A 15,075-nucleotide genomic window follows, 5' to 3' on the forward strand; every position below is an offset into this window, starting at 1 on the left:
TATTTATGTTATCAACATGTCAATGAAATATCAACAACGATGAAACTTATTTGGTTAACATAACAACATAGAAGGTAAAGCTGGATTACGTTCAAACTTTACACTGGATACGTTTCAATGTTAACTTACTAAATACCATGGGAGCGAAGAGAATCTAATATGTAACTCCGTTCATGGAAATCAAAGAGCTTTCACGCTATCTCTAGTGCCTGTCGAGTCGCTCAAGGAAGATTTGATCCTGTATATGATTTAAGGGATGTAAAAGGTGCTCAGGGTCTAACCGTCGGGCCATCTGGATCCTCATATTCAAAGATAATTCTATTTAAGAAAGTTTTAGATAAACGACATGTGAAGAGTCGGACCAACTTTCACGCACGACGATAATTACCCGACAAGGATTTACCTACCTTTGGACCGTCATAATACAGCCGCCGTTTACATTTTACTGCACCGGGCAGGGATTATATACTATACCTCTACAGTGGTATTAGCAGTATCTAGTGTTGATGTACAACAGACGCTCTCCTTGTTTCACTACCTAACCATAATCTATTGTTCCAGATATTAAGGAATGTACGCTTCATATAACTACACAACGTTATGCCAAGAAGGATACCAGATTACCCTGATTATCTTTGTTATATTAATACATGGTGTTCAATTGGTTCTATATCCACAATAGTTATCATCTTAACTATGCTCTGCTAATGCACTTAACATGATGGTCATGAAAAGCACAAGAGAACTTGGATCCGGTAAACAAAGACCTTCAAGATCTAAACCAGTAGTCCAACTCGTAGTATATACTCCCCAGAAAAAGGTAGTTTATATCAACCTAGGAATCCCATTTTAGTAAGTGTAACATGGAGTCTAGCTTCAGTTGTTATCTGATTGGTATTGCATGCCTGGTGACTTAGAATATGATTCTTATTAATGGGAGCACAGTTCCCTGGGTATCCAATCCAGTGCTCTGCTTGGGCATTGAAACTAACCCACAGTTCAACCCTGTATTATAAAATCCAGTAGACTCATGTCCTTGTCGTTTATATAAATCTATTAATGCTTGTCAAGTTCCTTGTATCTAGTGTTGATGTACAACAGACGCTCTCCTTGTTCCACTACCTAACCATAATCTATTGTTCCAGATATTAAGGAATGTACGCTTCATATAACTACACAACGTTATGCCAAGAAGGATACCAGATTACCCTGATTATCTTTGTTATATTAATACATGGTGTTCAATTGGTTCTATATCCACAATAGTTATCATCTTAACTATGCTCTGCTAATGCACTTAACATGATGGTCATGAAAAGCACAAGAAGAACTTGGATCCGGTAAACAAAGACCTTCAAGATCTAAACCAGTAGTCCAACTCGTAGTATATACTCCCCAGAAAAAGGTAGTTTATATCAACCTAGGAATCCCATTTTAGTAAGTGTAACATGGAGTCTAGCTTCAGTTGTTATCTGATTGGTATTGCATGCCTGGTGACTTAGAATATGATTCTTATTAATGGAGCACAGTTCCCTGGGTATCCAATCCAGTGCTCTGCCTGGGCATTGAAACTAACCCACAGTTCAACCCTGTATTATAAAAATCCAGTAGACTCATGTCCTTGTCGTTTATATAAATCTATTAATGCTTGTCAAGTTCCTTGTATCTAGTTAGCTCACTGCGTACTTAGGATCAGACCAAAAGAGTTCACTAATGGTACTAGAAAATAGGAGATCGCGTTAGTTCTTGGGAAAACGACTTCCGAACCACCAATATATATTGTACAAAGAAGTTACCATATCCTCCGTACAAAGCAGGCATTAAGAACATAAAGATCATAGCTAGGCCATGTATCGTTATTATCACATTATAAGTAGCTATCGTCTCTGTACAAATGATCCGCGATCCAGAACTGATATAACTCAAATCGAATAAACAAAGACATTATAGTTCCTAGAATACTGAAGATGACTCCGGTTATGAGATACAGACAACCAAGTTCTTTATGATTGCAGTACACCACCACCCCACTGGACTGCTTAAGACAGCTAAAAGTGTTGGATTTCAATATCACGGTAATCATGTTTGCTTGGAAGCTGTAGTCATTATAACTATTGATTTAGTATAAGCATAGAACCAATCCGGTAGTAAGATATACGATAGTAGCTAATCTACCATATAAGATATAAGTCGCTTGTGGAATAGCACTACCAATAATAATCAAGAAAGATCATACTGTATACCCAAATAATTACCCATCCACTGACTACATTTCGAGTCATAAAATGTTGTCGTATCAACATTCGAGTATTCAAAGCTCGAATTTCAGATAAAAGAGCTAAGTTAATGAGAGAGGACATAAATACTAACAAACCACCGGTTTTGGATGGGATTACTTTTAACACCGCATAATATGCTAAAAAGTACCATTCAGGTACGATATGAAGCGGAGTTACAAACCGGTTCACTGGTATGGAGTTATCTGGGTGCGATAATTCAATCAAACCAAAAGCCGTTTGTAAGAAAATTAAACCAATTAGATAATATGGTAGATAGGGAAAAAACTGTCTCCAGACGTTCTTAACCCAGCTCACGTATTACATCTGACGGTGAACTAGCGTTCCTAACTGAATCTTGTTCAATAACAAGGGAGTAATGAGCCGACATGGAGGTGCTGATACAATCCGAGGATTAGAACTCCCAATATTATCTGACCTGTTATCCCCGGCGTACCTTACGACCGTTATATGATTTAGAGATAGAATGTAATGTGGATTAATATCCACATGGTTTCTACAAAGTGTAGATATAAAATAGTGAATGGTTCTGTAAAGATCTTGCATAACATACCTTTAGATTTGCTTAGCATTATAGAGCTTGTAGGCATGTAAGTAACTAAAGAACTATAGATACTTTGAGTGAAGAATACAAGGATAGCTCCAACAATAACATGGCTAAAATGTATACCAGTTAAGATGAAAAGTCCATTACCAAATGCATTATCATTAATATAAAGAGATAGTCCTAAGTATTCCGTACAGACTAACATTAAGAAGGCGACTACCAAAGTGAATGTCATGATATTCGTACAGCTTGTATACAAATGTTGGTTTTTCAAATATACGCTGGATACCACTATACTTAATGCAGAGCATAGTTAAGATGATAACTATTGTGGATATAGAACAATTGAACACCATGTATTAATATAACAAAGATAATCAGGGTAATCTGGTATCCTTCTTGGCATAACGTTGTGTAGTTATATGAAGCGTACATTCCTTATTCTGGAACAATAGATTATGGTTAGGTAGTGGAACAAGGAGAGCGTCTGTTGTACATCAACACTAGATACAAGGAACTTGACAAGCATTAATAGATTTATATAAACGACAAGGACATGAGTCTACTGATTTTATAATACAGGGTTGAACTGTGGTTAGTTTCAATGCCCAAGGCAGAGCACTGGATTGGATACCCAGGGAACTGTGCTCCCATTAATAAGAATCATATTCTAGTCACCAGGCATGCAATACAATCAGATAACAACTGAAGCTAGACTCCATGTTACACTTACTAAAATGGATTCCTAGTTGATATAAACTACCTTTTTCTGGGGAGTATATACTACGAGTTGGACTACTGGTTTAGATCTTGAAGGTCTTTGTTTACCGGATCCAAGTTCTCTTGTGCTTTTCATGACCATCATGTTAAGTGCATTAGCAGAGCATAGTTAAGATGATAACTATTGTGGATATAGAACCAATTGAACACATGTATTAATATAACAAAGATAATCGGTAATCTGGTATCCTTCTTGGCATAACGTTGTGTAGTGAAGCGTACATTCCTTAATATCTGGAACAATAGATTATGGTTAGGTAGTGGAACAAGGAGAGCGTCTGTTGTACATCAACACTAGATACAAGGAACTTGACAAGCATTAATAGATTTATATAAACGACAAGGACATGAGTCTACTGGATTTTATAATACAGGGTTGAAACTGTGTAAAGATCATTGTGTTATGGTTCTATCACAAACCATTGAGATTACGAAGTTATGGTTTTGGGCTCGTGAGTGTCTCTCAATAACTAGCTGAGTGCTTGTACGATAATTATATCAATGCAGTACCAATTAAGGCGTGTAGCATCTCCTATGCTCCTTAACATCACAGCTATGTCGAATTATCGCACCCAGATAACTCCATACCAGTGAACCGGTTTGTAACTCCGCTTCATATCGTACCTGAATGGTACTTTTTAGCATATTATGCGGTGTTAAAAGTAATCCCATCCAAAACCGGTGGTTTGTTAGTATTTATGTTATCAACATGTCAATGAAATATCAACAACGATGAAACTTATTTGGTTAACATAACAACATAGAAGGTAAAGCTGGATTACGTTCAAACTTTACACTGGATACGTTTCAATGTTAAATTACTAAATACCATGGGAGCGAAGAGAATCTAATATGTAACTCCGTTCATGGAAATCAAAAGAGCTTTCACTGATTGTTTTATGAAACGTGATTAGTTCACCTAGCCAACACGATCCGGTTGTTTGGGAATAATATCCCTATTTAAGGATTGATATGTGCTACAATAACACAGTCGGTACGAAGTCGAAACAAGGTAGTTGATGGTGAACCAGTGGCTGAACAAACCTTTTTATTGATTATGCTGACTTTTTAGTCCCGAGAAACTACAGTTCTGCTTAAACTGAGGAGTCAAGTAGGTACAAACCGTACAAGGATTAATTATGTCCATCTGTGCATCTAAGTTGAGACTATCGGTTATATATTTTAGACGCTAACTTCCCGGCTAAACTTTGACTTATTAAACCAGCCTGGGATCATAAAAGTACTATGTATGGTAAGATTGAGCGTGAACATTGGATGTCACCATGGTTATAGTTACGGTACATATATAAAATCTACAGTACGATTTGAGATTTGTTACGTGACGAGCGGGTGTGTTTAAGACTAGTTTACATGCGCTCATTTTAATATGTAGTTATTTAACGAAGTTCTATTGTGCTAGCATGGTTTCGAGAACACACCAAATTTCCATGAGTCTATTCCGGGCACACCTCGTCTTTTATCGGTGTGCTCTCAATCTAAATTCATCTTATAACTTTGGTTTCTTAGTTGCAATTACCTTTGTACTCCAAATAATTACAGGTATCACTTTAGCGTTCCGATATACTTCTGAAGCATCTTGTGCATTTGCTAGTGTTCAACATCTAGTTAGAGAGTAGCAGCAGGATGGGAATTTAGGATGTTGCATGCAACAACTGCTTCTTTCGTCTTCTTGTGTATCTTAATACACATGTCTCGAGGTATGTATAACTCCAGCTATAGTTATTTAACTACTGCTTGGATGTCTGGTTTAGTTTTATATCTACTTACTATAGCCACTGCTTTCCTCGGTTATGTACTACCATGGGGACAGATGAGTTTCTGGGGTGCTACAGTCATTACTAATCTCCTTTCTCCAATACCATATTTAGTACCTTGGTTACTCGGTGGATACTATGTATCTGATGTAACATTAAAACGATTCTTTGTATTGCACTTTATATTACCTTTTGTAGGTTGCATTCTAATTGTATTACACATCTTCTATTTACATTTAAATGGTTCTAGTAACCCTGCAGGTATTGATTCCGCACTTAAAGTAGCCTTCTATCCTCATATGTTAATGACCGATGCTAAATGTCTATCCTATCTAATTGGTTTAATTTTCTTACAAACGGCTTTTGGTTTGATTGAATTATCGCACCCAGATAACTCCATACCAGTGAACCGGTTTGTAACTCCGCTTCATATCGTACCTGAATGGTACTTTTTAGCATATTATGCGGTGTTAAAAGTAATCCCATCCAAAACCGGTGGTTTTGTTAGTATTTATGTTATCAACATGTCAATGAAATATCAACAACGATGAAACTTATTTGGTTAACATAACAACATAGAAGGTAAAGCTGGATTACGTTCAAACTTTACACTGGATACGTTTCAATGTTAACTTACTAAATACCATGGGAGCGAAGAGAATCTAATATGTAACTCCGTTCATGGAAATCAAAAGAGCTTTCACTGATTGTATTTATGAAACGTGATTAGTTCACCTAGCCAACACGATCCGGTTGTTTGGGAATAATATCCCTATTTAAGGATTGATATGTGCTACAATAACACAGTCGGTACGAAGTCGAAACAAGGTAGTTGATGGTGAACCAGTGGCTGAACAAACCTTTTTATTGATTATGCTGACTTTAGTCCCGAGAAACTACAGTTCTGCTTAAACTGAGGAGTCAAGTAGGTACAAACCGTACAAGGATTAATTATGTCCATCTGTGCATCTAAGTTGAGACTATCGGTTATATATTTTAGACGCTTAACTTCCCGGCTAAACTTTGACTTATTAAACCAGCCTGGGATCATAAAAGTACCTATGTATGGTAAGATTGAGCGTGAACATTGGATGTTCACCAATGGTTATAGTTACGGTACATATATAAAATCTACAGTACGATTTGAGATTTGTTACGTGACGAGCGGTGTGTTTAAGACTAGTTTACATGCGCTCATTTTAATATGTAGTTATTTAACGAAGTTCTATTGTGCTAGCATGGTTTCGAGAACACACCAAATTTCCATGAGTCTATTCCGGGCACACCTCGTCTTTTATCGGTGTGCTCTCAATCTAAATTCATCTTATAACTTTGGTTTCTTAGTTGCAATTACCTTTGTACTCCAAATAATTACAGGTATCACTTTAGCGTTCCGATATACTTCTGAAGCATCTTGTGCATTTGCTAGTGTTCAACATCTAGTTAGAGAGGTAGCAGCAGGATGGGAATTTAGGATGTTGCATGCAACAACTGCTTCTTTCGTCTTCTTGTGTATCTTAATACACATGTCTCGAGGTATGTATAACTCCAGCTATAGTTATTTAACTACTGCTTGGATGTCTGGTTTAGTTTTATATCTACTTACTATAGCCACTGCTTTCCTCGGTTATGTACTACCATGGGGACAGATGAGTTTCTGGGGTGCTACAGTCATTACTAATCTCCTTTCTCCAATACCATATTTAGTACCTTGGTTACTCGGTGGATACTATGTATCTGATGTAACATTAAAACGATTCTTTGTATTGCACTTTATATTACCTTTTGTAGGTTGCATTCTAATTGTATTACACATCTTCTATTTACATTTAAATGGTTCTAGTAACCCTGCAGGTATTGATTCCGCACTTAAAGTAGCCTTCTATCCTCATATGTTAATGACCGATGCTAAATGTCTATCCTATCTAATTGGTTTAATTTTCTTACAAACGGCTTTTGGTTTGATTGAATTATCGCACCCAGATAACTCCATACCAGTGAACCGGTTTGTAACTCCGCTTCATATCGTACCTGAATGGTACTTTTTTAGCATATTATGCGGTGTTAAAAGTAATCCCATCCAAAACCGGTGGTTTGTTAGTATTTATGTCCTCTCTCATTAACTTAGCTCTTTTATCTGAAATTCGAGCTTTGAATACTCGAATGTTGATACGACAACATTTTATGACTCGAAATGTAGTCAGTGGATGGGTAATTATTTGGGTATACAGTATGATCTTCTTGATTATTATTGGTAGTGCTATTCCACAAGCGACTTATATCTTATATGGTAGATTAGCTACTATCGTATATCTTACTACCGGATTGGTTCTATGCTTATACTAAATCAATAGTTATAATGACTACAGCTTCCAAGCAAACATGATTACCGTGATATTGAAATCCAACACTTTTAGCTGTCTTAAGCAGTCCAGTGGGGTGGTGGTGTACTGCAATCATAAAGAACTTGGTTGTCTGTATCTCATAACCGGAGTCATCTTCAGTATTCTAGGAACTATAATGTCTTTGTTTATTCGATTTGAGTTATACAGTTCTGGATCGCGGATCATTTGTACAGAGACGATAGCTACTTATAATGTGATAATAACGATACATGGCCTAGCTATGATCTTTATGTTCTTAATGCCTGCTTTGTACGGAGGATATGGTAACTTCTTTGTACCAATATATATTGGTGGTTCGGAAGTCGTTTTCCCAAGAACTAACGCGATCTCCTATTTTCTAGTACCATTAGTGAACTCTTTTGGTCTGATCCTAAGTACGCAGTGAGCTAACTAGATACAAGGAACTTGACAAGCATTAATAGATTTATATAAACGACAAGGACATGAGTCTACTGGATTTTATAATACAGGGTTGAACTGTGGGTTAGTTTCAATGCCCAAGGCAGAGCACTGGATTGGATACCCAGGGAACTGTGCTCCCATTAATAAGAATCATATTCTAAGTCACCAGGCATGCAATACCAATCAGATAACAACTGAAGCTAGACTCCATGTTACACTTACTAAAATGGGATTCCTAGGTTGATATAAACTACCTTTTTCTGGGGAGTATATACTACGAGTTGGACTACTGGTTTAGATCTTGAAGGTCTTTGTTTACCGGATCCAAGTTCTCTTGTGCTTTTCATGACCATCATGTTAAGTGCATTAAGTATAGTGGTATCCAGCGTATATTTGAAAAACCAACATTTGTATACAAGCTGTACGAATATCATGACATTCACTTTGGTAGTCGCCTTCTTAATGTTAGTCTGTACGGAATACTTAGGACTATCTCTTTATATTAATGATAATGCATTTGGTAATGGACTTTTCATCTTAACTGGTATACATTTTAGCCATGTTATTGTTGGAGCTATCCTTGTATTCTTCACTCAAAGTATCTATAGTTCTTTAGTTACTTACATGCCTACAAGCTCTATAATGCTAAGCAAATCTAAAGGTATGTTATGCAAGATCTTTACAGAACCATTCACTATTTTATATCTACACTTTGTAGAAACCATGTGGATATTAATCCACATTACATTCTATCTCTAAATCATATAACGGTCGTAAGGTACGCCGGGGATAACAGGTCAGATAATATTGGAGTTCTAATCCTCGGATTGTATCAGCACCTCCATGTCGGCTCATTACTCCCTTGTTATTGAACAAGATTCAGTTAGGAACGCTAGTTCACCGTCAGATGTAATACGTGAGCTGGGTTAAGAACGTCTGGAGACAGTTTGTTCCCTATCTACCATATTATCTAATTGGTTTAATTTTCTTACAAACGGCTTTTGGTTTGATTGAATTATCGCACCCAGATAACTCCATACCAGTGAACCGGTTTGTAACTCCGCTTCATATCGTACCTGAATGGTACTTTTTAGCATATTATGCGGTGTTAAAAGTAATCCCATCCAAAACCGGTGGTTTGTTAGTATTTATGTCCTCTCTCATTAACTTAGCTCTTTTATCTGAAATTCGAGCTTTGAATACTCGAATGTTGATACGACAACATTTTATGACTCGAAATGTAGTCAGTGGATGGGTAATTATTTGGGTATACAGTATGATCTTCTTGATTATTATTGGTAGTGCTATTCCACAAGCGACTTATATCTTATATGGTAGATTAGCTACTATCGTATATCTTACTACCGGATTGGTTCTATGCTTATACTAAATCAATAGTTATAATGACTACAGCTTCCAAGCAAACATGATTACCGTGATATTGAAATCCAACACTTTTAGCTGTCTTAAGCAGTCCAGTGGGGTGGTGGTGTACTGCAATCATAAAGAACTTGGTTGTCTGTATCTCATAACCGGAGTCATCTTCAGTATTCTAGGAACTATAATGTCTTTGTTTATTCGATTTGAGTTATACAGTTCTGGATCGCGGATCATTTGTACAGAGACGATAGCTACTTATAATGTGATAATAACGATACATGGCCTAGCTATGATCTTTATGTTCTTAATGCCTGCTTTGTACGGAGGATATGGTAACTTCTTTGTACCAATATATATTGGTGGTTCGGAAGTCGTTTTCCCAAGAACTAACGCGATCTCCTATTTTCTAGTACCATTAGGTTCTGTGTTGTTAACTCAAAGTATTTGTTCCGAGTTTGGTAGTGGTCTTGGTTGGACAATGTATCCTCCACTAAGTACTAGCTTGATGGTGTTAAATCCAGAGGCAACTGATTGGATTATCGGAGGTCTTGCAGTACTAGGAATTAGTAGTATTTTAAGTTCTATTAACTTCCTTGGTACTTGCGTCTTCATGGGTTCTAATGCTGGTGCTAAGAACTATATTCTATATATCTGGGCTATCATATTTACTGCCCTTATGTTAGTCTTCACTCTACCTATTCTTACTGGTGGATTAGTTATGATCCTTCTTGATCTACACGTAAACACTGAATTTTATGATTCTATGTATTCTGGTGATAGTGTACTTTATCAACATCTATTCTGGTTCTTCGGACATCCAGAGGTATACATTCTAATTTTACCTGCTTTTGGTGTAGTCTCGCAGACATTATCTATGTATGCTGCTAGATCTGTCTTCGGTGGACAATCTATGATCTTAGCTATGGGTTGTATTTCTATTCTAGGTTCCTTAGTATGGGCACATCATATGATGACAGTCGGTCTAGAGGTAGATACCAGAGCTTATTTCTCTGCTATGACTATTATGATTGCAATTCCTACCGGTACTAAGATTTTCAACTGGTTAGGTACCTATATGGCTAGCCATACAACTACAAGAACTGTAGATCTATGGGCTGCTCTTAGTTTTATCCTATTGTTTACTCTAGGTGGTACTACAGGTGTAGTTATGGGTAACGCTGGTATGGATATTGCCCTACATGATACATACTATATTGTAGCTCATTTCCATTTCGTATTATCTCTTGGTGCAGTACTAGCTACTATATGTGGCTTTATCTTCTATAGCAGAGATATGTTCGGAGATACTGTAAATCTATTCCATGTAAATACCGGTGCTTCTCCATATTTAAGCATCTGGTTTGTAGTCTTCTTAGGTAGTATCTTATTAATTTTCATCCCTATGCATATACTTGGTTTCAACGTTATGCCAAGAAGGATACCAGATTACCCTGATTATCTTTGTTATATTAATACATGGTGTTCAATTGGTTCTATATCCACAATAGTTATCATCTTAACTATGCTCTGCTAATGCACTTAACATGATGGTCATGAAAAGCACAAGAGAACTTGGATCCGGTAAACAAAGACCTTCAAGATCTAAACCAGTAGTCCAACTCGTAGTATATACTCCCCAGAAAAAGGTAGTTTATATCAACCTAGGAATCCCATTTTAGTAAGTGTAACATGGAGTCTAGCTTCAGTTGTTATCTGATTGGTATTGCATGCCTGAGTACGTAAGGAAAAGGAAAGGTTAACCGCTATTTAAACACAACAGTTACCGTAGCTGTAGATGAATGCTAAATCTAGAGTATCTCTCCTAAGACACTGCATAACATATGAATGCTCCTTCCGCCATTCGTTGACTGTGTTTACCACGGGGAATTAGAACAGAATACCAAGTTCTTTGCCTGGAGGTTTGTTACGTTCCGTACAGTTGTAGGTAAAAGGTATGTTAGAGACTTAGACTAAGCGTTGGAGCACATTGTTTCATTCGATAGTCCACGCTCAATCTTACCATACATAGTACTTTTATGATCCCAGGCTGGTTTAATAAGTCAAAGTTTAGCCGGGAAGTTAGCGTCTAAAATATATAACCGATAGTCTCAACTTAGATGCACAGATGGACATAATTAATCCTTGTACGGTTTGTACCTACTTGACTCCTCAGTTTAAGCAGAACTGTAGTTTCTCGGGACTAAAAGTCAGCATAATCAATAAAAAGGTTTGTTCAGCCACTGGTTCACCATCAACTACCTTGTTTCGACTTCGTACCAGACTGTGTTATTGTAGCACATATCAATCCCTTAAATAGGGATAATTATTCCCAAACACCGGATCGTGTTGGCTAGGTGAACTAATCACGTTTCATAATATAAATCAGTGAAAGCTCTTTGAATTCCATGAACGGAGTTACATATTAGATTCTCTTCGCTCCCATGGTAATTTAGTAAGTTAACATTGAAACGTATCCAGTGTAAAGTTTGAACGTAATCCAGCTTTACCTTCTATGTTGTTATGTTAACAAATAAGTTTCATCGTTGTTGATATTTCATTGAGCAATGTTGATAACATAAATACTAACAAACCACCGGTTTTGGATGGGATTACTTTTAACACCGCATAATATGCTAAAAAGTACCATTCAGGTACGATATGAAGCGGAGTTACAAACCGGTTCACTGGTATGGAGTTATCTGGGTGCGATAATTCAATCAAACCAAAAGCCGTTTGTAAGAAAATTAAACCAATTAGATAGGATAGACATTTAGCATCGGTCATTAACATATGAGGATAGAAGGCTACTTTAAGTGCGGAATCAATACCTGCAGGGTTACTAGAACCATTTAAATGTAAATAGAAGATGTGTAATACAATTAGAATGCAACCTACAAAAGGTAATATAAAGTGCAATACAAAGAATCGTTTTAATGTTACATCAGATACATAGTATCCACCGAGTAACCAAGGTACTAAATATGGTATTGGAGAAAGGAGATTAGTAATGACTGTAGCACCCCAGAAACTCATCTGTCCCCATGGTAGTACATAACCGAGGAAAGCAGTGGCTATAGTAAGTAGATATAAAACTAAACCAGACATCCAAGCAGTAGTTAAATAACTATAGCTGGAGTTATACATACCTCGAGACATGTGTATTAAGATACACAAGAAGACGAAAGAAGCAGTTGTTGCATGCAACATCCTAAATTCCCATCCTGCTGCTACCTCTCTAACTAGATGTTGAACACTAGCAAATGCACAAGATGCTTCAGAAGTATATCGGAACGCTAAAGTGATACCTGTAATTATTTGGAGTACAAAGGTAATTGCAACTAAGAAACCAAAGTTATAAGATGAATTTAGATTGAGAGCACACCGATAAAAGACGAGGTGTGCCCGGAATAGACTCATGGAAATTTGGTGTGTTCTCGAAACCATGCTAGCACAATAGAACTTCGTTAAATAACTACATATTAAAATGAGCGCATGTAAACTAGTCTTAAAACACACCGCTCGTCACGTAACAAATCTCAAATCGTACTGTAGATTTTATATATGTACCGTAACTATAACCATGGTGACATCCAATGTTCACGCTCATGGATTCAGTGTCCAGGACTACCTGGCGCTTAATAACGATTCCGTCTTCCAGCTTCCAAGCAAACATGATTACCGTGATATTGAAATCCAACACTTTTAGCTGTCTTAAGCAGTCCAGTGGGGTGGTGGTGTACTGCAATCATAAAGAACTTGGTTGTCTGTATCTCATAACCGGAGTCATCTTCAGTATTCTAGGAACTATAATGTCTTTGTTTATTCGATTTGAGTTATACAGTTCTGGATCGCGGATCATTTGTACAGAGACGATAGCTACTTATAATGTGATAATAACGATACATGGCCTAGCTATGATCTTTATGTTCTTAATGCCTGCTTTGTACGGAGGATATGGTAACTTCTTTGTACCAATATATATTGGTGGTTCGGAAGTCGTTTTCCCAAGAACTAACGCGATCTCCTATTTTCTAGTACCATTAGGTTCTGTGTTGTTAACTCAAAGTATTTGTTCCGAGTTTGGTAGTGGTCTTGGTTGGACAATGTATCCTCCACTAAGTACTAGCTTGATGGTGTTAAATCCAGAGGCAACTGATTGGATTATCGGAGGTCTTGCAGTACTAGGAATTAGTAGTATTTAAGTTCTATTAACTTCCTTGGTACTTGCGTCTTCATGGGTTCTAATGCTGGTGCTAAGAACTATATTCTATATATCTGGGCTATCATATTTACTGCCCTTATGTTAGTCTTCACTCTACCTATTCCTTACTGGTGGATTAGTTATGATCCTTCTTGATCTACACGTAAACACTGAATTTTATGATTCTATGTATTCTGGTGATAGTGTACTTTATCAACATCTATTCTGGTTCTTCGGACATCCAGAGGTATACATTCTAAATTTTACCTGCTTTTGGTGTAGTCTCGCAGACATTATCTATGTATGCTGCTAGATCTGTCTTCGGTGGACAATCTATGATCTTAGCTATGGGTTGTATTTCTATTCTAGGTTCCTTAGTATGGGCACATCATATGATGACAGTCGGTCTAGAGGTAGATACCAGAGCTTATTTCTCTGCTATGACTATTATGATTGCAATTCCTACCGGTACTAAGATTTTTCAACTGGTTAGGTACCTATATGGCTAGCCATACAACTACAAGAACTGTAGATCTATGGGCTGCTCTTAGTTTTATCCTATTGTTTACTCTAGGTGGTACTACAGGTGTAGTTATGGGTAACGCTGGTATGGATATTGCCCCTACATGATACATACTATATTGTAGCTCATTTCCATTTCGTATTATCCTCTTGGTGCATGTACTAGCTACTATATGTGGCTTTATCTTCTATAGCAGAGATATGTTCGGAGATACTGTAAATCTATTCCATGTAAATACCGGTGCTTCTCCATATTTAAGCATCTGGTTTGTAGTCTTCTTAGGTAGTATCTTATTAATTTTCATCCCTATGCATATACTTGGTTTCAACGTTATGCCAAGAAGGATACCAGATTACCCTGATTATCTTTGTTATATTAATACATGGTGTTCAATTGGTTCTATATCCACAATAGTTATCATCTTAACTATGCTCTGCTAATGCACTTAACATGATGGTCATGAAAAGCACAAGAGAACTTGGATCCGGTAAACAAAGACCTTCAAGATCTAAACCAGTAGTCCAACTCGTAGTATATACTCCCCAGAAAAAGCTGATAAATAATCCTGTCTCAGAGATGATAACTCCAAGTACGATGCTACTGATTAGACTAGCATCTGAGTAGTAGTTTTCTCGCTGTTAAGATGAGTGAGAACAAGAATCCATATATTACGCCTAGAACATAACCGATGTGGAATAATCTTAATGTAGTAGGATATTGAAATCCAACACTTTTAGCTGTCTTAAGCAGTCCAGTGGGGTGGTG

General features: G+C 37.0%; 4 protein-coding genes across 4 annotated transcripts; 3 read left to right on the forward strand and 1 right to left on the reverse strand.

The window, feature by feature from the left end:
- Positions 1-8,551: 8,551 nt before the first annotated feature.
- BESB_058230 (cytochrome c oxidase subunit iii subfamily protein) lies at positions 8,552-8,965 on the forward strand (the record flags this gene model as incomplete). The annotated part of the gene is made up of 1 exon (XM_029364237.1): positions 8,552-8,965. The coding sequence occupies one exon, from the start codon at positions 8,552-8,554 to the stop codon at positions 8,963-8,965; it is 414 nt and encodes a 137-aa protein (XP_029214929.1).
- An 84-nt stretch (positions 8,966-9,049) lies between these two features.
- BESB_058240 (cytochrome b) lies at positions 9,050-9,596 on the forward strand (the record flags this gene model as incomplete). The annotated part of the gene is made up of 2 exons (XM_029364238.1): positions 9,050-9,088; positions 9,153-9,596. 2 exons carry the CDS (start codon positions 9,050-9,052, stop codon positions 9,594-9,596), a joined length of 483 nt encoding a protein of 160 aa, XP_029214930.1.
- A 36-nt stretch (positions 9,597-9,632) lies between these two features.
- BESB_058250 (uncharacterized protein) lies at positions 9,633-11,120 on the forward strand (the record flags this gene model as incomplete). Its single annotated transcript, XM_029364239.1, has 1 exon — positions 9,633-11,120. One exon carries the CDS (start codon positions 9,633-9,635, stop codon positions 11,118-11,120), a length of 1,488 nt encoding a protein of 495 aa, XP_029214931.1.
- Positions 11,121-12,109: 989 nt separating this feature from the next.
- BESB_058260 (cytochrome b) lies at positions 12,110-13,168 on the reverse strand (the record flags this gene model as incomplete). Its single annotated transcript, XM_029364240.1, has 2 exons — positions 12,110-13,090; positions 13,154-13,168. 2 exons carry the CDS (start codon positions 13,166-13,168, stop codon positions 12,110-12,112), a joined length of 996 nt encoding a protein of 331 aa, XP_029214932.1.
- Positions 13,169-15,075: the final 1,907 nt, after the last annotated feature.

The sequence above is a fragment of the Besnoitia besnoiti genome (genome assembly GCF_002563875.1).
Source record: "Besnoitia besnoiti strain Bb-Ger1 chromosome Unknown contig00048, whole genome shotgun sequence".
NCBI lineage: Eukaryota > Apicomplexa > Conoidasida > Eucoccidiorida > Sarcocystidae > Besnoitia > Besnoitia besnoiti.